General features: G+C 54.0%; 2 protein-coding genes across 4 annotated transcripts; one reads left to right on the forward strand and one right to left on the reverse strand.

Moving 5' to 3' along the window:
- Positions 1-12: 12 nt before the first annotated feature.
- Cfap73 (cilia and flagella associated protein 73) lies at positions 13-6,747 on the forward strand. Of its 2 annotated transcripts, none has more exon segments than NM_001431760.1 (7): positions 13-168; positions 1,769-1,865; positions 2,624-2,728; positions 2,991-3,185; positions 4,176-4,397; positions 4,592-4,750; positions 5,959-6,747. In NM_001431760.1, coding segments are annotated over 7 exon segments (918 nt in total). In that variant the 5' UTR covers positions 13-112; the 3' UTR covers positions 6,043-6,747.
- On the reverse strand, positions 5,782-21,019 carry Ddx54 (DEAD-box helicase 54). 2 transcript variants are annotated; one of them, NM_001191548.2, is given in 20 exon segments: positions 5,782-7,272; positions 7,383-7,498; positions 7,773-7,877; positions 8,284-8,397; positions 8,479-8,621; positions 9,584-9,775; positions 10,373-10,446; positions 10,531-10,764; positions 11,058-11,195; positions 12,653-12,863; positions 13,777-13,908; positions 14,013-14,074; positions 14,164-14,285; positions 14,665-14,760; positions 14,855-14,896; positions 15,571-15,620; positions 15,718-15,906; positions 16,275-16,345; positions 17,391-17,520; positions 20,821-21,019. In NM_001191548.2, coding segments are annotated over 20 exon segments (2,625 nt in total). In that variant the 5' UTR covers positions 20,992-21,019; the 3' UTR covers positions 5,782-7,039.
- Positions 21,020-21,025: the final 6 nt, after the last annotated feature.

The following is a 21,025-nucleotide window of genomic DNA, read 5'->3' on the forward strand; positions in this document are numbered from 1 at the left end:
GTACAGTTGGCTGCCCAGGCAACCGTGACTCGGTCAACCTCGGGCTTCTAGGAGTTCCAGACTGGGCCGTTCCTCAGCTTGTGCTAAGGTGGCTGGAGACACCTGTGGGAGAATGGCAGTGGCCTGGGAGGAGTATTTCCGGCTGGCCTTCAAAGAGAAACTGCATCCGTGAGTGGTCCAAGAGAGGCTGAAGGGGCAAGATGGAGGGATAACAGGCCCATCCCTTCTAGGGTCCCTGCAGCCTCGGTGCTTTGGACAGTTTTGGGGTGGGGTGCAAGAGTCCTAAGAGAATCTGTAAGTCAGGTAGGTCTCCTCCCCTCCAAAGTCTCGGTGAGCAAGTTAGAGCTGAGCTGGCTCTCTAAGCTTCTGAGATGGCTAGCATGCTCCCGCCCCTCCGCCTTGGCCAGTATCTCACAGAAATGAAATCCTTGAACCGGGGTGGAAAGGAAATTTCCCGTGAGCCGCTGTCCAGTGGAGAAACTGCATTTTAAGGATGTCAGCTTTGTAATGCATGCCTCGAGGCAGTGGGACCTGTATCTGTCAAGTTGGGGCAGGGGGTGGGGAGCGGGAATGGGGGGTAGGGATAGATCCTTCTGATGTAAAGATGGGCGAGCCTTGTTGAATGAGGTGTCAGACTCTGACTTCCTCCCATCCCCTCGGGAGAGCCAGGCTCCTACAGCTAGCCTCTCTTGGACCTCTCCCCACAGAGAAATGATTCCTCTTTGTGGTCAGAGCAGGAACCGGTCCAAACCATCCCACCTGGTCATCCTACAGACATCCCTCTTCTTTTTTCTTTTTTTCTTTTTTTTCGGAGCTGGGGACCGAACCCAGGGCCTTGAGCTTGCTAGGCAAGTGCTCTACCACTGAGCTAAATCCCCAGCCCCCAGACATCCCTCAGAGTGATATCTTTCCAGCTGCTGAGATCACCTTCACCCCCTCTCCTCCTGCCCTGCTCCATCAGCCCCCCTGTCAAGCTGTACCCAGAATAGGTCCATCCTTACCTCCCCATCATGCCTCCCTGGATCAGAACACCTGGAGCACCCTACTCAAGGTCCCTAGCTCCTCACAGCCTCCACAAAGGTTTTCTCCTCCACTCAAAACTCTCCCGTGGTTCTCATCTCAGCCTAGGGTTATAGCCAACGTTTTTCTTTTCCTGTGGCCTGCCACAGTCTGACCTTGGATAGGTCCAATTTTAGTTTCAACCTGTCATCTCCTTTCTCCATTAAGACTCCTTCAATGTATTCAGGTGCTTCGCTGGGAGTCTAGGTGCTGCTTAGCCATTCCGTTGACCTGGACTCTGTCCCCTAAAGTTGTCGGTACAACCGTGTCTTTCGATCAGAGAGACTTCCCGACTCCATATTGAAAATCACCTCTGATCTACTGACTTTTATATCCCAGGGCCCAGGCAGCGTTTGCTTGCTATTAGTGTCTCTTTTAGCTGTCCGTGGTCCTCAGGGGAGTACAGCTCCCGGGAACATGGGTTTCTGTCTGTCTTCTTGATGGTTGTACCCTCTGTAACAAGGACATTGCCTGGACAAAATAAGTACTCGGTAAAACTTGTGAACAGAGTGACAGCCCTGTGCCTGTCATCCTCGCACTCAAGAGGTAGAGGCTTGAGGATCAAGAGTTCAAGGCTAGCCTGGTCTACGTGAGACCTTCTCAAACAAAAGCAAACTAACTCTGTAGGTAGTGAGGGGGGCCATCCTCAGGCATCCCCAGGGAGTCAGACCCCTCTTCTCATTAACTCCTCCCCTTTGGGTCTCTTCAGGAAGCCACTGGCGGATGACAGTTCGGCCTTGCAGCTTATATTGGAGAAGAAGCAAGAGGTAGCAGTCACAGACCAGGGTCTGCAGGCCCAGAGGAAGGTGAGCCTCAGTTGCTAAAATCTGAGGGTTCCTCAGACACACACTGGTGGTGCCCAATGTGGGTTATACAATCCAGGGTGAGTCTACTCTAAGCTCTGAAGTCTCTTATCTGTCAAAGGAAGAGAGTGTGAGAACACTTGGTACAAACCTGCATGTGTGCATTGAGCACCTACTGGCCATTGACCTCCAGGGCTTCAGTCTGGAGAGGAAAATAGGTGTCAGGGTGGAGGTTGCTGTGCGGGAAGGCACTAGGCAAGGGCTGTTAGACTCTGGGAGGAACGTCTACTCACCAATGTAACTGACAAGCAAAGCTTCCTGGAGGAAGACTGCCCTCAGGGACAAAGCTCAGAGTCATCAGGCTGGAGAGAAGGCTCAGCAGTTAACAGCACTGGCTTTTACAGAGGATTCGAGTTCAAGTTCCTGCATCCATATTAGGTGGCTCCCAACAGCCTGCAACTCCTGCTCCACCGGGATCCAGTGCCCTTTTCTGGCCTCTAAGGACACTACACTCACAAGCACACACCCCTCCCCTAAATACACACAATTTAAAACGAAAATACGTTTTAAAAAGAGCTCAGTGAGTCAGGTAGCTTTAACATGGAGAGTCTAGGGGAAAAGAGGTTGGGAGAGCAGACGGGTACACTAGCATTCGGGATGAGGGGAAGGGGGAAGAAGGTGTTGCGTCTGAGCAGGGGAGCAGCTGTAGTTGGGACTGTTAGGTGAGCAGACACACAACTCTAACTGCATCCTGCTCCAAGGAATTCCGCAGCACGATGGAGTCCGTGAACCAGCGCTGGATAGAGCTGGCGCAGAAAGGGCAGGCGCTAAAGGGGTCCGCCATCTACTTTGACAAACTCCGTAAGGTCAGTGGAGGCTGAGGGCCGGAGGCAGGTTGTAGGGGCTCCTGCTTGCCACTCTAGAGTAGCCCCAACTAGGAAAGCCTCGTGGGTGATGACACGGGGAGGGAAGAGGTGCATATCCGGTTGTCAAAGGTCTGAGGAGGTGCAAGGATCTCGAATCCCAGCTCCGCTGGCTTAGAGTGCAAATGTTGTGGCTTGGCGGAGGCAGAAGAGCACCGTAAGCTCCAGAGTTCTGAGGCTTTCGGATCACCACCCTTCTTCCCAGGAAGCTGAGGCCCGGAGTGAGGTGTGGAAAGCCATACAGGAGCGGCACAGAATGCACAACCTGGAGGCAGATGTGCTGCGGCTGCGTGCACAGTTGAAGGAGCTACAGCTGCAACGTGAGCGGCTGCAGCGGAGAGTGCAGCGCCTGGAGCCCTGCGCGCAGATACTGGAGGGCGTGCGGAAGCAACTGCCCCAGGTGAGCAGTGCTGAGGGCCTGGGAAAGACTTTGTTCCCAGCACTAGTAGAATTCTGACTGTATACAAGAGACAGCACTCACTGAATACTAGGGACCTGTTTTGTTCTTCAGTCATCTCCTAAATCCAGTCAAAAGGGTTCTGTTATTGATGACCCCATTTTGCATGTGAAAAAAGGTTCCAGAAATCACTCAAGGTCATTAAGCAGGTGTGTGTGTGTGTGTGTGTGTGTGTGTGTGTGTGTGTGTGTGTGAGAGAGAGAGAGAGAGAGAGAGAGAGAGAGAGAGAGAGAGAATGAGGACAGACAATAATGTAAAATTTATTATTTGTAGACTTTGGGGAGAAATGTGTGTCTTTGGTTTTTTGAGACAGGTTTGGTTGCTTATTGTTTTTGAAAAGGTCTTGTACTCCCTACATAGGGAAACAGTTCCCAAAACAGTTTTTCTCTGTATATATAGCCCTGACTGGCCTTGAACTCAGATACTCACCTGCCTCTAGCTCTGCCTCTGCCTCTGCCTCTGTGCCTCTGCCTCTGCCTCCTGAGTGCTGGGATTAAAGGCGTATGCTGCCACGCCCCTATCTTCAACTCTTTACTACTTTAGGCTTGTGCTGTCACCATGCTCAGCTCTAGTAGGGGAGGGGGGTGTTGAGACAGAGTCCCCATTCTGTAGCCCAAGCTAACCAGGTACTCAAAATGTAGTCGAGGCTGGCCTTGAGCTAGAGGGAACCCTCCTGCCTCGGCCTCCCAAGTGCTGACATTCCAGGCATCAGCCACAAAGTTCCCCCACTCAACAGTGAAGTGGTGTCAACCTTCATTGTGCGGCACCTGCCTGCTTAGGTAACTAGGTTTGATCCTGGAGGCAGGAAGGGCATGGAGTTCAGAGCCTGAGATATCCCATGGCACACCTGGACTGAGGATGCTCCCAGGGTGCGTTGGCAAGCTGGGTGGGCAGAAGAGGTGGATTTCAGGCCACGTGAGTCGCTCTCCTCAGTTTCAGGAGGTTTTGGACATGGTGGCGCGCTTCCAGGTCCTGGTAGACACGAAGGCGGTCCTGAAGTTGGCAGAGATCGATCGACATGTAGAGGTGGAGGCGACCCGTGCGCGGCTGCTCCGTCTGAGGGAAGCGAAGCAGGTTGAACTGCTGCGTCTGAACCAGGAACGCATACGACTGTGCGAGCAGTTGGAGGCGGCACGCGAGCTCACACAGCAGAGGGTGCGTGTCTCCAGGGTACCCATCCGCTGTGCTAGCCCAGGGGCTGAGGCACTACTTTGCCACTGGGCACCAACGACAGTGCTTGTCACCACTCTGCAGAACACCTGGGTGCCCGTTAGGCAGATATAGGGCCTTCCCGATCCATAGGGTCAGGTCCCCGTTCAAATGTGGCGATCTGGGCGTTCATTCCACAGGAATCCAAGTGGACTGAAATTCAGAACAAGGCATCGGAAAAGTCGCTGCTCCTAGGACGCACTAGGATGGCTGTGCTCAACCTGTACCAGCTTGTTTGCATGAAACAGGGGCAGAAGCAAATCCTGGACATGGAGGACATAGAGGGGCAGCTGGAGGAGGTGAGGTGCCCTGTACCACTCACTGCTCAACACTCCTTTTGGGACAGCCCACTGCTGGGACACCTAGAGGTTAAGGGTCCTTTACTATGTGCCCAGAAAACCACACCCAGCTGCCAGAACTGGAGCCACCACCAGGAAGTGTAAGTGGGTCCGTGTGTCCCATGCAGTGTGGGTTAGATTCTCAGAGGCCATTTGCTCCATCATGAGTTGCCCTGGTCCTTGTGATAACACATGCCAAATCCAGGTGGGTCTGAGGGTCATGTGAACCAGGCAGTCTTTGGGGGGTGTTGGGGGGGGGTGTCTGTAGCCCAGGCTTACCCCAGACTTGCTATGTAGCTGATGATTCTGAACTCCTCCCTCTCCTGAGTGTTGGGATTTACAGGTGTGCTGGGTGGGCACTTTGTCTGACTAGCTGAGTTAGTCCCTCTTCTGTATCCCTCTGCTCCTGTGAGGAAGACTCAGGAGGGCGCTGGGTCTCTCCTGCGCACTCTCGGGCTGGGTAGAGCAGAGAACTGTCACCAGCCTCATTGTCACTGCCATGGCAAGGGATGGCTCGTCTGCTTTTCCCTTCTTTGTGTTGTGGCCTCAATATTTACCCAGGTGATAGACCTGAGGAGGCTCCCACAGGCGCTTGCTTCCCGATCACAGCAGTGGGCCTGGAGGTGTCCCTTAAGTTCCTATCGGTGGGCGATTAGCACAAAATGAATGATGCTATGTCGATGAGGTCACGAGCCAACAAGCCCGATCCAAGGGAAACATGACCTGTCGTGGGTGGGACCCCAGGCTGGCCTGGAGCCAGCTGGAAAGCAGCAAAGTGTCTGGGCACACACCTTTAACCCCAGCACTCAGGAGGAAGAACCAGGCAGAACTTGGGTTTGAGGCTAGCCTGGTTCAGAGCAACTTCCAGGACAGCCAAGACTGTATAGAGACATTGTCTCCACTTCCCTTCCCCCTTCCTTTCCCCCCAAAATCTCTATTATACACAATCATTTTCAACACTTAGGAAACTGAGGCAGGAGGACCACCCTGAGTTAGAGGTCAAGTTTGAGTTACTTTATCAATAAGTAAAACAAAGGAAACTTTTAAGAGGCTGGACTAGACACTACCAGTGCCTCTCCAGTGGGGTTTCCCAGCCTGCCCCTGCCCTGGGCTTCCTTCTGTAGGGGTAGGGAGAGGATGTAATCTGACCATGTCGTTCCTGCCCCCAGGTGAAGCAGTTTATCATGAGTGTCTCAGCCATACTGGCCAGCTTTGACCAACCTAAGGCTAAACCCACAGAGACTGCCTCCTAAACCGACCAGGCGAACAGTGAAGGGAACCCGAGGAACCAAGTCCCACGTTTCTTGGTGTGCAGGCTTAACACAACTGCTCTCTGAATCTCCTTTCTCCTGGCAAGATGGAGCCATGGCAGCTCACGCCATTGTGAGCCTTCCACAGGACACTCAGTATGAACTCAGTTAAGTAGACAATGGGGTGGGCAGCTGTGCTGCTCGCTCCACCCACCACACAGGCTGGGGACGGGCCTCTCCCAGCTGGCTGGGGGCATTGGACAAGCTCAGACAGGGCTGGTGCATGCCAAGACGGGCCCTTGCTGTGCACAGTGTCTGAGGTGATTATCAGCACCATCTGCTTTTTGGTCTGCACTGGGGTCCAGCTGCTGGAGGATGCTTGCCACCCTCCACCCCCAATCAAGAGGTGAGGAAAGCCACCAGCAGGATGGCGCACCTGAGGATGGCACAGGCTGGTTCTCTCTTCCATGTGCAAGAGGGCAAAGCCACCCACAGCCTTCCTCTGCCCTGCAGTGGTGCTGAGCCGCCATGGGCAAGTGGATCCAGCCACTCATTTTCTTCATTCGGCGGCCAGGAGCGACACACAGGCATGGCCACTTGCTCTCAGCCTCAGCTGAGACACCTTCCAGTATCCTAAGCAAGCTACACTCCTGGTCTACTAGAGGCAGTAAAGTTTACTCATTAAAACTCAATACTGAGTCGGAGGCATCCATATGGCCCCAATCTCTGAACCCTGAATGCATAGAAATGGAAGCAGCTAGCTGACTTGCAGGCTCAGGACTTGGTCGGCCTGCTTTCCATAGCTAGACGCCTATGCATCCTCCTCTAAGAGTCCACCCAGTGTCCCAGTCAAAAGCAGTTGTTGCTTTCTGTGGCCATGTGGCACTGCTCCTCATAGACACTGGCTCCTCTGTGGAAGGATCTGCCAACAGCACATGGAAACATGTCCCTGATGTCCGCACCAGGGCTACTAGGAAGCCCCAGGGCTGAGTCTGGCTCTTTACATCCTTTTCCTCATCTTGCCCTTCCTGGTGGGAGCACCCCGGCCAAAGGCGCTCTGGCGCAACTCCTGGGCTCGGCGGCGGTTGCGTGCTGAAAGCTGCTTCAGGCCCCCTCGCTGCAGGAAGCGCTGCTTCTGGGCTTGACGGCGCTGCTTGAGGATCTGTTCCTTGGTCTTGAGTTCGGAGCGCATGTGGCCTGTGGGTACACTGGAAGCTCGGGACTGGGACGCACCTGTCAACACAGGGATTTGGGGGGAGCTTAGCCTTCGCCCCACGTTCATCTCTGCACCTCACCGAGCCTGGCTTTCTCCCTATTCACACCATACCACCTGCCCTGCCCACCTTGACTACGACCTCGCTTTCCACCTCTGTGGGGCCCAGGGCCTCGCCGGTTGGATGGTCCTTCTTCCTCGGAGTCCCGGTCATCAATTTTCTGCTTCTGCTTCCACTTCTGGTAGCTGAGAGTCTCGTTAAGGAATTAACAAGTAGCACCCGAGTTGGGGGAAGGCCCCTTCTTAGGGGGATGCTAAGGAAGCCACTCGGGCCCAACCCCAAGTGCAGTCCCTCCTATAGGGACAGCAGCTGGATGCTTAGCCCCGCCCCCACACACAGCCTCTCCTATAGGAGCAGCAGCTGCACGCCCGGCCCCGCCCCCAGACACACCCCTCCTATAGGAGCAGTAGTAGGAAGCAGCCTGGCCCTGCCCCTCAGCAGCCCCGCCTCTCAGGATACAGGTCGCGCTTGTAAGAGCTGCTGATAAACCGGCCACTCTCTGTCTTGATCTTTTTCTTGTCCTCTTGGCCTGACTGCCCCACAAACCGCTTCTTCTTCCGGTCCCTGAGAGGGAGATGGGAGGTTCTGCTTTGAGGAACCCGTTCCCTCACTTACCTGTCAAGTGTGGGCAGTAGAGGATTAAAGGCAAATAGCCAGCCACACCTGGTCTGCACCCGACCACTCATAGTTCCTCAACCACCTACCTCTTCACCTTCCCTGGATGGCCCAAGTCTCAAAAGGGGCATGAGGGTTGGAGACTTGGGGCTTGACACCCCCATATCACATTCAAGCCCTTGTGTGTGTTGGGGGAGCTGTACCAGAGTCCTCATGGGTACAGCAGGTAAGAGGCCTGCCAGGAAACAGCTACCAAACACGGGGGTATGGAGCTGGGAAGGAGTCAACACCTTGCTCTGAGCAGTCAAAAGGGAACAGAAGGTCATGCCTGGTGGCACGGGGACTGGTCACTCACCACTTGAGCTGCTGCCGCCCTCGGCTCATGTTCTGGGCTTCATCCCCCATCAGATCAAGGACGGCACCGGCCACCTGCTGCTCAAAGGCCCCTCCAGCCCCACTGACACTCAGCCTGCAGGTTCAAGTGGAAGATCTAATTAATGGGGCCCAGACCCTCTGTCTACCCCACGCCGGGCTCTAAGTTCACACTCACCCCCGCTCACTGTCGAAATCCTTGGGCCGGTAGGGGACATAAAATTCCTGGTCTCGCTGACTGGCCTCCTTCCTCCGCCTCTTGGCTCCTTGGTTGGGTCCTGGCCTTGGCTGTTTCTGGCCCACAACCTCTGTGAAGACACCCTGGCAGGCAGAGACCCAGTGTCACTCTTGTGGCCTTGCGGAGCCCCACCAGAACCAGGGAGTCAGGATTTCCCTTTTCCTGTGCTAGAAGGCATCTCCCTGTGTCCTCACCTGAACACAATGACCCCTGCCTTGGAGAGCAGCGCAGGCAAGAGGGGCAGGGCTGATGCTGGCAATGTTGCCATGTCCCAGTCCTAGCCCTGACCACACTAGGCGCTGGCTCCTTCTGTACAAACAGGATGCACCCAGGGTTTTGTGGCTGGGCCTTCAGACTATGGCTCTCCCTGCCCCACTAAGACAAGAGAGATGGAGTGGAGATGGAGGAGGGGCCACGGCCAAGTAAGTAGAACACCATCCTCCAGCCCTACTTGCTGGGGTGTGGGTCGCTCCCACAGGACCTCAGGCTGAACCACTTAGCCAGGCCACAACATCTGGGAAAGGGCTCTGTCTTTTTAAGATTTTATTTTTAGGGGTATGTGTATGTATATACACGGGGGTGCTGGATCCCCTGGAACTGGATCCAGGCAGTTCTGAGTATGTACTGTGATGCTGTGAACCCCAATTCCCTGAGAGCAGAAGGCCTTTGTTGATTTTGAGACAGGGTCTCAGTATGGAGACTTGCTGTTTGCTGGCTGGCCTTGAACTTACAAAGATGCATAAGCCTCGGCTACCCAAGTGCTGGCATCAAAGGCTTATGCTGGCACACCCCGTGGAGCATGGGCTCCTAACTGCTTAACTGCAGAGACAGCTCTTTGGTTATCCACGACAGTACGACTCTGTAGCTTAGGCTGGCCTTAAACTTGTGGCTATCCTCCACACCCCACTTCCTGCAGACTGTAAGCCGAGACAGTGCTCCACTTCCACAGACAATATGGAGAGATGGGGAGGCATCACTGCCTGACCCATGGGCTACTGGGACCTAGCTGTGTGTCCCCCAGCACCAGCCGCCCCTCAGCCCGCACCTCCACAGTCTCAACCATGTCCTCCTCTTCCTTCTGAGGCAGCTCCCTCTGAGGGACTGGGTCAGCTGGGCCGTCCTGCCTTTCCTGCCGCCCCTGATGAAAGCTGGTAATAGCTTTCCGGTCCCTCTGCCGCTTGGCACGCATCATCTGGCTGCTTGGGTCTTTGCTGGAGGCATTGATCTCGAAGATGGTCTGCAAGAGGACACCATGGTTGCTGACTACTACCCATCTACCCCCAGCCCTTCCCCAAACCAGTTGCAATTTGTATGTGTACTCCTCTAGTCTTCACTGTGGGAGGACACAGTGGGTAACATACAATTAGAGGGAGGCCCAGAGAAAGTGGATGTCTTGCTTGAGGCTACTCAGCTAGGAAAAGCCAGAACCCGGACCTCATACTGAGGGCACTGGGCTTTGAACTAGTAGTTACTAGTTCATCTGTCATGGCCACCTGGGTACCTGGCCGCCTGGTTGGGCTCTCCTTGCCTCTGTCCCTGAACCCTGTTGCACATGCCTGCCCATGGATACTCAGGAGGAATGGATGGGTGGGGAGGCTCAAGGCTGGGTAGGGAGGCTCATCAAGCCTCTGGAAGGCAGAGAACGCACCCCGTCCCTAAGGGGATTCAATCTATCTTCCAGTGGTAGGAAGTGGCGACCCACACAGGACCTGCCTCGGGTCACAGGGATACTCCAGAACAAGGGGAAGGGACCTAAAAATGGCCAACAGAACCAGCATGGTATGGCAAGAACCTCACAAGGAAAGCCCCGCGGCGTGGCCCTGGGTCCACTCACTGTGCGTGTGCGATAGTTCTTGATGCTGTCTACCAGCCTCAGGCGCTGGAGCTCTCCCTCCTCAAAGCACGAGCCTGCAGGGGAAGGAAGTGTGTAAGGCCAGTCTGGGTTGTGAGGGACCCGTCCACCCTCACCTACTCCGCCCTGCCCAATCTCACTGAAGAGTGGGTGCAGGCCCAGCTCTGCCAGGTCCAGTTCCTTGGCTCTCTTGATGGACTCCGGTGAGGGTGCCGGACGCGAGCGCAGGTACTGCTGCTGAGCATTGTTGGCCACACGCTGCAGACCCTGAAGTTCCAGTGACGCCTGCAGGGCGGTCTGCAGGCTGCTGTCCTCGTCATCCACTACACTCTGTGGCACCCGACCCAGCACACCATCCCTGCCAACTGCACCTGCTAGCAACAGGGCACACGGGGGAGTCAGCCTATAATCTGTCCCTCTCGACCTACAGACTCCAAGACAACAGCTACAAACAAGAGGGACTTTTAGAGTGGGATGCTCAACCAGACCCCCACTCTGGCAACGATAGCCCAAGAGTAACCCCAGCACCCACGGCCATCACACAGCTGCCTGTGGCTACCTCCCAGGACACATCCATCACATCCACACCCAGTAGCCATCTCCTAAAGCCACCCCTGCCTGCTCATGAACTCCACAGGGACCTGAGCCCTGGCCAGCCTCGCCTCACCTGAAGAAGGTTCCTCATGAGGCCGGGCTAGGGTGACAGAGCGGCCCAGGAACAGGTGAAGGTCGAGCAGGTAGGGAACTTCGTCTGGGGCCACCAGGGAATAGGCTGTGCCACTTCGGCCTGCTCTGGCCACTCGGCCTGTTGGGGGAAAGTTGAGTTTCAGCCAAGGGACCCCAACTCCCTGAGGGCTAGAGGTAGACCAGGGCCTTTCCTGAACTGCTGTCCCCACCTACAGGGTAGGTGGGCAGGGGTGGGCACAGGCTGGTACAGAGTGATCAAAGGCAGGGCAAGTACCACTCATGACCAGGACTCAAAGTCCCGGACACTCCCACTTTGGGAAGATTCTTCCCCAAAGAATAATTTAGGCTGCAAATTCTCACAACAAAAAAAAGTTTGGGCCAGAACTTCTGAAAGGTGTCAGAACAGAGGACTGACTGGTCAACAAGCCGATGACCACCAGGGAGCTTCAAAGCTGAGGAAATGGGAGCCCCATCTGGCCCACTACTTGTTTGTACAATAAAGTTTTATTGGCACACAGCCAGCCTGCTCATTTACATATTCCTAATGGAACTTTCCACCTAACACTGTAGACTCAATTAGCTACAAGGATGGTATAGTGCATTGTGTAAAAAGTCACTACTCGGCCCTTGACTGAAGATGTGCCCCACATGAAGAAGGACGTCACAGTAAATGAAAACATCTGTAAACACTACAGAGACTTAAACAGCAGCAGCTGGTAGGAAACAGTTCAACATGACCCCAGCGTGGTGTGGAGTGAACTGCAGGTATCACACTTCAGCTGGGTTTATTGTTTGTGACAGGGTCTATATAGCCTTGGCTGGCCTCGAACTCCTGATCCTCCTGCTTCAGCAGCCTAAGTGCTACGACCACAGACATGTCCCGCCATGCCCAGCTTTCTCCCTTGTCTCCCCTCATTTGCAGGTTTCAATGGGAGTGGCTTGTCACGTGGCACCTGAGGAATTCCCCTATTAGCTCCGGAAACTCCCCAGGCAGGGAGCCAGCCATCCAGAGAGCAATGGAGACTTGGAGACAGCAGGCAGCCACCAGCAAGGTTGGATCTGGGCCGGCATGGTCAGGGTCTCCTGCGGGCCTTATAGTGAAGTCTCAGGACACAGATGCCCAGCGGCTGCCCCTCTTCTGCTCGAGAGATGCGTGTATAAATCCAACCACACTCGGTAACACGGAGAACAACTCTAAGAAACCCATGCCCAGCTTAGCTTCTTTCCCATGCATAGTTTTATCTATCTGCATTTCTGAACTTGGCATACAACTTGGTCTGTGGCAGTTTGCCCAGCATGGGCGACACCATAGGTTCTGTTCCCAAAACTGAAAGAAAAGAAACTCTGAGAGCTGAGGGCTACCCTACCTGTCAGGATCCACCTACAATGAACATTATTATTATTTTTTTTTTCCAGAGCTGAGGACTGAACCCAGGGCCTTGTGCTTGCTAGGCAAGCAATGAACATTATTTAAGGCCTCCATTTCCCCAAATTCCCAGCTGCTAGCACGGCGCAGCGACCCTCCCTAAGCCCAGCGCCCCTCCCCAAGCCCAGCAGTGCAGTCAGGCTCCTTACCCACTCGGTGTAGAAAAAGCTTGCCCTTGGCAGGGAAGCTGTAGTTGATGACGTTGTCCAGCAGTGGGATGTCCAGGCCCCGGGCAGCCAGGTCAGTCACGATAAGGGTGGAACATTTGTTGTGTGTGAACTTGGCCAAGTTGATCTTGCGGGCCGTCTGGTCCAAGGCACTGTAGATGTGGGCGCAGCTCACACCCTGGCCCGTCAGCAACTGCTCAGAGTGAAGGTGGGAGGTGAGGAAGCTTGCAGGAGCAAGGGGTGGAGGTGTGGCCCAGGCCAGGGCACCATGTGCTGAGGGTCTGAACCCCGGCACTGCTGGCTGCCCTGATTGCTTCCTGCATCAGCATGAAAGCAGCTCCTACCACCTCCCAGCTAGCTCTGCAAGGCTGCTGGAGCATCAAAAGATACAATTTGTATCAAGACTGGTTTAAGGATCCTCTGTGACCATGGGCATATTACTCAGTCTCTCTGTGCCTCCCAGGACTAAGTGGTTAATGCACCACTGAGGAACGAGCCTGAAACACAGGAAGCCCGTGAGAGCATCAACCGCTCTCTCCATGTTACTATTTTAGTCTCAGACGCTCGGGGGAGGAAGGCACCGTTAACATGTCGGGTAAATGAGACTCAGGCACCCGTGTCCTCAGCAATGCCCAGGTGTGTCTACTGGGGTGAGACGGCGGCTAGACAGCCCCTCCCCCAGTCTTCCAGGCTGCTGGGACTCCCCAGTCGTGCATCTCGCTGAGGGTCACACCAGTGTGAACATATTGAAAGGGCCAAGGGCACACAGCACCCAGTTAACATGCTAGCTTTATGCCTAGATGCCAGGTGCATCACAAACTGGAAATTCACTCCCACTGGGAGTTGCTGCAGATGACCCAGCCGGACAGAAAGCCAGACAGGCCCAAACCAACTTGGGTGTGCTGACAGTAGCTGCGCTCTCACAAATAGTACTGACAGTTCACCAGTGTCTTCTGATGTCAGTGTGTGGAAAAAGCCCCACCCAGGCTCATGGGAGCCCTGTTGCCGCCCTCTGGTGGCCTTCCTTGGAAGTGCAACTCTGGGCGCTGGATGAAGTTGATTTGAGGCCCCAATGGCTTTCTCCATCCCCTGGAGCCCTGGCTCACCTCTGTGAGGTACTCTGCGTGGTGCTTCGTGGCTACAAACACCACGTTCTGGTCCTGGGGCCGAACGACATTCTGTAGCAGGTAGAGGAGCACAGCAGTCTTGGTGTCCTCACGCACAAGGAAGAAGGAAGTCTGCGGGGAGAGGGATGGATGGATGGATGTGGGCTCCCGGCCATGGGCTGGCTGGCAGACTCTGCCTGGCCACTAGCCTGAGGAAGGGGCCAACACTGCCTCACCTTGAGCTGTTCATTGAGTTTGGAGTCTACATCCAGGCGGATGAGCACGGGCTCTGTGAGGCCTGTTGGGGCGTGGAGGAGATTGCGGGGGTCACAAAGGGGCAGACCCCAGGCCCCACCCTGAGCCCAGCACCATGCCCCACTGGCTCACCTGCTCGTGCAAATTCCACCAGCAGTTTGGGCAGTGTGGCTGAGAACAGCACTGTCTGGTGGCCCCCAGGAAGGCGGCCTATGATCTCCTGTAGCTGCTCAGCAAAGCCCATTTCAAAGAGCCTGTGGGGAATGGTAGGCAGGGAGGGTCAATGGTAGAGGTCAATGGTAAGCTTCTACCCTACAGAGCTGGGAACCTGGCTACCCTCACTCCAGAACCCCTGCCATGTTAATCTTCCTGTGTCTGTGTGTCCACTGTAGGGGAACGAACTCAGCATCACGCATGAGCAGTGAACACTCTCCACGGCTCACAGCCAGCACGGAATTTAACATTCTTTTCAGTGCTAAGACATAAACTTAAAACAACTAGCACAGGTGTCCCAGGAATGGGTCTCCCCAGGAAACACCTACTCTCCTACTCTCCTATGGCCTCCCTTCTCTTTGCTTCCTGGGCCCTGGGGACAACCTTAACAGTTGCTCGGGGCTATATGCGTGGCCTTACCTGTCTGCTTCATCAAAAACCACATACTCCACACTCTGCAGCTTTAAGTTCATCTCCACAGCGACATGCACCAGCCGCCCAGGGGTGGCAATGATTCTACAAGGAACACACATGCCAGGTCACCCCAGGCTCAGGGCTATCATAGCCCTCAACCCCCTCCCAGAGCAACACCCCCCATCAACAAACTCACATGTCAGGGTTCTCGTGCAGGGCTGCAAACTGGTCTTCCATTCTAGGGGGGACACAAGGGCAGCGTGAGAGCACAGGGCTTTTGAGTCTGTCCCTCCCCTACCCCACAGCCAAGCATGCCCACACCTTGCCTGGTACACGCACTACAGGTATAGAGGTGAGAAGTGCCAAGGCCCTGCCCCCGCTGAGAAACAAGGGAGAACCTTAGATGCTGGCTTCTTCTCTGCCTCCAGACACAGCAAAGTGCTGCCGACCCACAGCGCCACCTAGTGACCCAGCCTGGAATCACCAGCTTCACCTAGCACCCCAATCTCTCTATGGCTATGTCTGCCCGGCCTTGCCATGAATCACTGGTGCAGCTGTAGAAGTGGGGATCCCTGGCTCCATGTAGCCTGGGAAGGCTAGGCTTTCTGATAATCACAGACGACGTACCTTGGTAGAGGCTAGAACAGGGGAGCGGGGCCGACTAGCCTCAGCACCCAGGGAATGACATATCCTGTATAACTAAAACTCACCAAACTCCCTGACCCAACACTGTAAGCTGATAGCTCCTTCTGCCCCTGTCCCTGCTTCCACCACTTGACCCCCTGCCAGCTTGTTGGAGTACACAGAGAAGCTGGCGTTACTGACGAGCAACTAGGACCCACAAAGGGAACCCTCGAGGCCCGGGGTTGTGCCTGCACAGGGAAGCTGGGACGCAGGGTAAGGAGTCCTTACTTGTCTCCACCCAGGATCAAGGCAGTCTTGAGGCCAGTGAACTTGCCTAGCTGTGGAGAGAGGGAGACAGAGGGATCAAAGGCAGGTGAGGGCTACCTGCCTCAGCTCTGCACCTCATGGCTTCCCACGAGGCCCAGCCACGCATACCTCTTTAGTGAACTTCATGGTCTGCAGGGCCAGCTCCCGGGTGGGTGAGAGGATGAGGGCCCGAGCCCCCGTCTGTGCACTGCGTGCCTTCAGCCGCTCAAACATCGGGAGGAGGAAACAGGCTGTCTTGCCACTGCCTGTCCGGGCCATAGCCACCACATCCTTGCCATCCAAGATCACGGGGATGGTCTGTCAGACACATGATGAAGGCTCTGTCAGTTCTAGCCCCAGCATGGCTGGGCACGGGTGAGCCACAGGCCTATCAGCACACCTCCATGAACAAGCATCCCCAACCCCTGTGCTGGGAGACTCTGCCTCCCGAGTAGCTAGCTGTAAGTGCTGGGTGCTCATGGGGTGCTTGTGTGCTACCTGGGCAGGCTTAGCATGAAAGATGCAGAGAGCCACAGTCAAACCCCAGCTCTGTTGGGCCCAACCTCCCCTGTGAAATGGCTAAGCTGTGTGGAGCTTCAGCATAGAAGACGGCAAGCAAGGTGGCCACTGGGTCCAGGAAGAGCTGTCACGAGGCCAGTGTTCACAGCTGCCCTCCGGCTCCTTACCTTCCTCTGGATGGGTGTTGGCACCTTGTAGCCCTTCTTCATGATCCCCTTGAACACTGGGTAGCTCAAGCCTGGAGAGACACGGGAGTGGTCAGGGGCCACAGCAGGCACCAGGCACTACAGGACAAAGGACTGTGCTGTCTACCAACACAGAGGGAAAACAGAAAGCAGAAAATAGAAGGATAAGGGGGTACAAGACACCAAACCGAGGCAGGCCCTGCCTGACCTTGGCTGGAATTCACTCACGTCAATTTTTCAGTCTAAGACAAGGCCTTGCTATGTACCCCACACTGGCCTTGAACTTGTGGCCTCCACCCGAGTGCTGGGATTACATGCTTGAGCCACTCTGACAGGTGTGATAGGGGCGTGTGTTGGGAAATAGGGTCAGTGAGGGTAGGAAAGTGGCCCTCTGAGGGCCGGACTGAGGAGCTGGGAGCCAACAGAAGCCCCAAAGCCCAGTAAACAGTTTAACAGTTGTCTGGTCAACCCTTCATCTTCGCTGTGGCCCCATGTCTGTCTCTTCTTGACCCCCTCATTATCAAGAGTCAGCACTGTGCTCTTGATATAAACAGTCATCTACAGCACTTCTGTGAGTCAACAACTCAGTTTCTTTACTCCATTCTCCCAGAGCTTTTATCCTTTTCTTATTGATTTGTAAGAACTCTTTGCATATTGTAGATATTTTTTGTTTTGTGGTGAGACAGGGTTTTATGATGAAGCCTTGGCATGCATCACCATACCCAGCTCCTTTGTATTGCTATTAAAAGTCATCGTGGGTACCTCAACCCTGGCAGTTACTGCTCTGTCAAGAGCAGAACACTTGAGCTGCACTTCCTACACAAGCATCCTGACACCACACCATCATCCTGTGGCCATCTCTTTAAAGTGGTTCTTTTATCCAGAACTGAGGCCTCTGCCACTTTCTGTGCCTGCAGGGGTAGCCCCTTTCCAGGCCTGCCTTGGAAGACTGTTTGTACTACTTCAGTCTACTTGACACCTACCATGCTGCCAGGCCTAAGGTAGATGTCGGTGGCTAAGAAGAGAAGACACAACACCACCACCTCCACTTCCACCCTGACCCCCACGGTGCACCGGCTACCCAGCCTGTTTACCTACCCATGGACTGGAAGCCTCCAGACTTCTTCTTTTTCTTGTTCTGGGCTCGTACCATCTCTCGGGTGTCAGGCTCCACATCTGATACGCACTCTGAGGTGGGAAATGAGGGCAAGGCTCTGCCAGGGCCCAGCTGTGGGGGAGAACGGAGAGATGGCTTCACCCCAGCTTTGATGGACCACAAGGTGGGAGGCCTGGAGGCTCAGCCACTCTAATAAGCTCTCATTGCACCAGGCTGGGGCAGAGGTGCAGGTTAGTTCTATAGAGAGGCTCCAGGGCTTGCCAGCCGGGCTCTCTCCCTTACTAGCAGTACAGCCACCTCCCTGAGCCTGAGCCCACCCTTCTAGAAACTGAACTCAGGGTGTGGGCTACGCGAAGATCCAGGCTTGGCCAGGAGAGCCGAATGCTGAGGGCTAAAGCGCACGTGTGTGTGTGTGTGTGTGTGTTTGTGTGTGTGTGTGTGTGTGTGTGTGTGTGTGTGTGTGTGTGTGTGTGTATGTAGTTGTGAGGAACAGTAGGAGTAGTATCTTGGGATGTGCCTGTCCTGGAACTCACTATGTAGTTCAGACTGGTCTCAAACTCAGAGACCCACCTGCCTGTCTCCAGAGTGCTACTATCAAAGGCGTGTACTGCTAAGCATGCATCACCATGCCTGAATCTCATTTCCTACTTTTAATTTCTTAAATGGCAAATTTTTCCTAGTCCTTATAAAAATTCTCTCACTTCATGGCACAGGTTAAAACTGCCCCCCCCCCCCAAATGCTTCTGTTATTCTGGTGGTACTAAAGACGGAACCCAGGCCCCTGCACAGGACGCAACACTCTACCACTGAACTACATCCCCCAGCCCTCTTCTTACTCTTTATTTTTGAGACTAAGTTGCCCAGGCTAGCCTTGAACCTATGATCCTCTGCCTCAGTTTCTTACGCTGCTAGAACCAGAGACCGTCCGGCCTGGTTTATTTCTATTCCTTTCTCACTTTCATCTTGAGATTATTGCATTATTATCTGTCTGAGAAGAGACAATAAGCTTACTGTCACGCAGCTATAAACGTAAGATGAACCCAGATTCTGTATCATTACTGCATATGTGCACGCACATGGGCATGGAGGCCCCAGTGTGTGGTGGCCATGGCCGTCTTTCAAGAGTCAGCATGGGCTAGAGAGGTGGCTCACTGGTTAAGAGCACTGACTGCTCTTCCAGAGGTCCTGAGTTCAATTCCCAGCAGCTACATGGTGGCTCACAGCCATCTGTAATGAGATCTGATGCCCTCTTCTGGTGTGTCTGAAGACAGTGACAGTGTACTCATATATAATAAATAATTCTTTAAAAAAAAAAAAGAGTCAACACACTCTCTACCCTGGAGAAGAGGGATCTCACTTGTTTCTGCTCTCATTTCTCCATGATAGCTGGCTGTGAGCTTCTGAGCAATTCTCCACTCTCCATCTCACCTTAGGGAGGTTGGGGTTACAGACACTTGCCACCAAGTTCAGCTTTGTAAATGGTACTGGTGTTTTGCCGGCACGGAATATGGGTACCATGTGTGTGCAGTACCCAAGGAGACCACAAGAGGGAGGTGGTGCCTTGGAACTAGGTGAACTGAGCCCCATTCTGCTTTTACATCCAGCCTTGTAAGGTAGGTTCCAGGGATCAAATCAGGCAGTCAGGTTTAACAGGCAGGCGTTTCTACCTCCTGGGCCGACTCTCTGACCTCTCAATCTATTTTCCAGCTTTAAAATAATGTTTTATGTTTCTCTGTATATTGTTTCATTTCTGGTCCTTTTCAGACAGGGTCTCCTGTGCCCAGGCTGGCCCTCTGAACCTCCAACCCTCTTGCCTTCTGAAAAGAATGTGGTGGCACACATCTGCCATCCTGGCACTAGGGAGGCAGGAGAATCAAGAGATCAAACCCATCCTTGTCTCCTCATGAGTCCATGGCTACTTAGGGCTACACAAGACCCTCCCTGACACTTTAATATGACAGGCTGTGGCAGTTAACCCAACAGCCCCAGCATTTGGTAAAGGCAGGAGGATTTATGTGAGCTCAAGGCCAGCCTGGGCTACACAGAGAGACCCTGTCATAAATCAAAACATAACAAGTAAAGAAATACAAAAAAAAAATTAATGTAAGGCAAATAACTTTCATAACAAGTGTTAAGCTTTGCTCACTGGATTTTTTTCTTAGCAGTTTAAGCATTTTGTTTGGGGGTCTCCCCTCCGCCATGTCTGAAGATAATTAGGCCAAGATTAATTGAAAGACACAGGCATACCTAGCACAGACAGAGCCCTGGGTTTGGTCTCTAACCCTACCAAAAATCAAGGTAGGGGAGGGAGGAATGAAAAAGGCCATCTGTCCGTCCCCACTAATCCTAAATTCACAGACTCTGCTCCCTGTTTCATTTCACTGCACAAAGATACTGTTTTGTTTTGTTTTTCATTTTTATTTATTTTTGGTGGAGGGTAAGCCAGTTCAATGAACTTGGCTTCTCTCCCAACCATATTTACATCAGGTGTGTGATTAAACCTTTAAGAAGCACGTATTTCCCAGGTTGGAAGAGCCTTTGTGGGTTTTGTACAGCAAAAGATTCAGGATTAGTGGTATAGCTCACTACATAGACAAGGTGGCCTTGAACTCCTGATTCCCCTGCCTCCACCACTCCTACCCTGGGAGCTAAGATTACAGGTGTGTGCCACAATACCGGCTTTTATGCGGTTATGAGGTGATGGCGTTCAGACCCAGCTTTGGACGCGCCAAGCAAGCTATCTACCAACTGAGCTACATTCAGAGCCCACAGGCTGGGTTTTGACTCGCAAAACAGCTGAGCAACTTCTTTATGTCTTACTACAGCCGGTGCGGGGCTGAGCCTCAGCAAAACCCTTGGTCTGAACCACGTGAGCAGCTTTATTGTATTTGCCGATGAACACATGCCTTCTCATTGCCTCTAGCAGTGTTTGCACATTTACTGACCACCTAATTTACTGACTGAGCTGGGAAGGAGAAATGGAGAACTAGAGATACCCGCTAAGCACAAGACGACGGGCATCGTGAACGGTAGGCTTTTCGGCTCCACTTGGCGCTCACGCCTGTCTCCCCAAATGGCTACATATGGAACCAAGACCATCCCCAGTTTCAATCCTGCTGTCCCCTCTGTCAGTGCTGATGAGCCTTGCACAGTTGAAGCACCACAAAAGTCCGTAAATACTAGGTTAGTTTAAAACCCGCTTCTCAGAAGTGTGGTCCGGTCTCTCCTTTAATTTTACCATCTAAGACCGCCCAAAACTCAGGCGGACCTTCCGCACATGCACTTTCTATTGGCTGTATAAACTGGACCCCGCCCCCTACGCGAAGAGACCCAATAAGGGCCCGCGATTAGTGAGACGGACGGGCGGAAGGGCGCAGGCCGAGGGCCCGACCAGGACCCCCGCGTTATTACCTTCCGCGCCCGGGCGTCATCCTCTGCTTGGATCTCGAACTCGCCGTCCTCCGAATCGCTGTCGCGGGCCTGGGAAGCCCCAGTTCGGCGTTTCCGCAGCCTCTTCTTCTTCCACGGAGCCATGGCGGGATGCGACCGCGGGCCAAGCCCCACACGTCTGCCGGCAGCCATGCGGGCCGGGCACTCGGACCCGGAAGAGGGCGGA

This window comes from Rattus norvegicus, chromosome 12 (assembly GCF_021556685.1).
Source record: "Rattus norvegicus strain SHRSP/BbbUtx chromosome 12, alternate assembly SHRSP_T2T, whole genome shotgun sequence".
In the NCBI taxonomy this organism is placed as follows: Eukaryota; Metazoa; Chordata; class Mammalia; order Rodentia; family Muridae; genus Rattus; species Rattus norvegicus.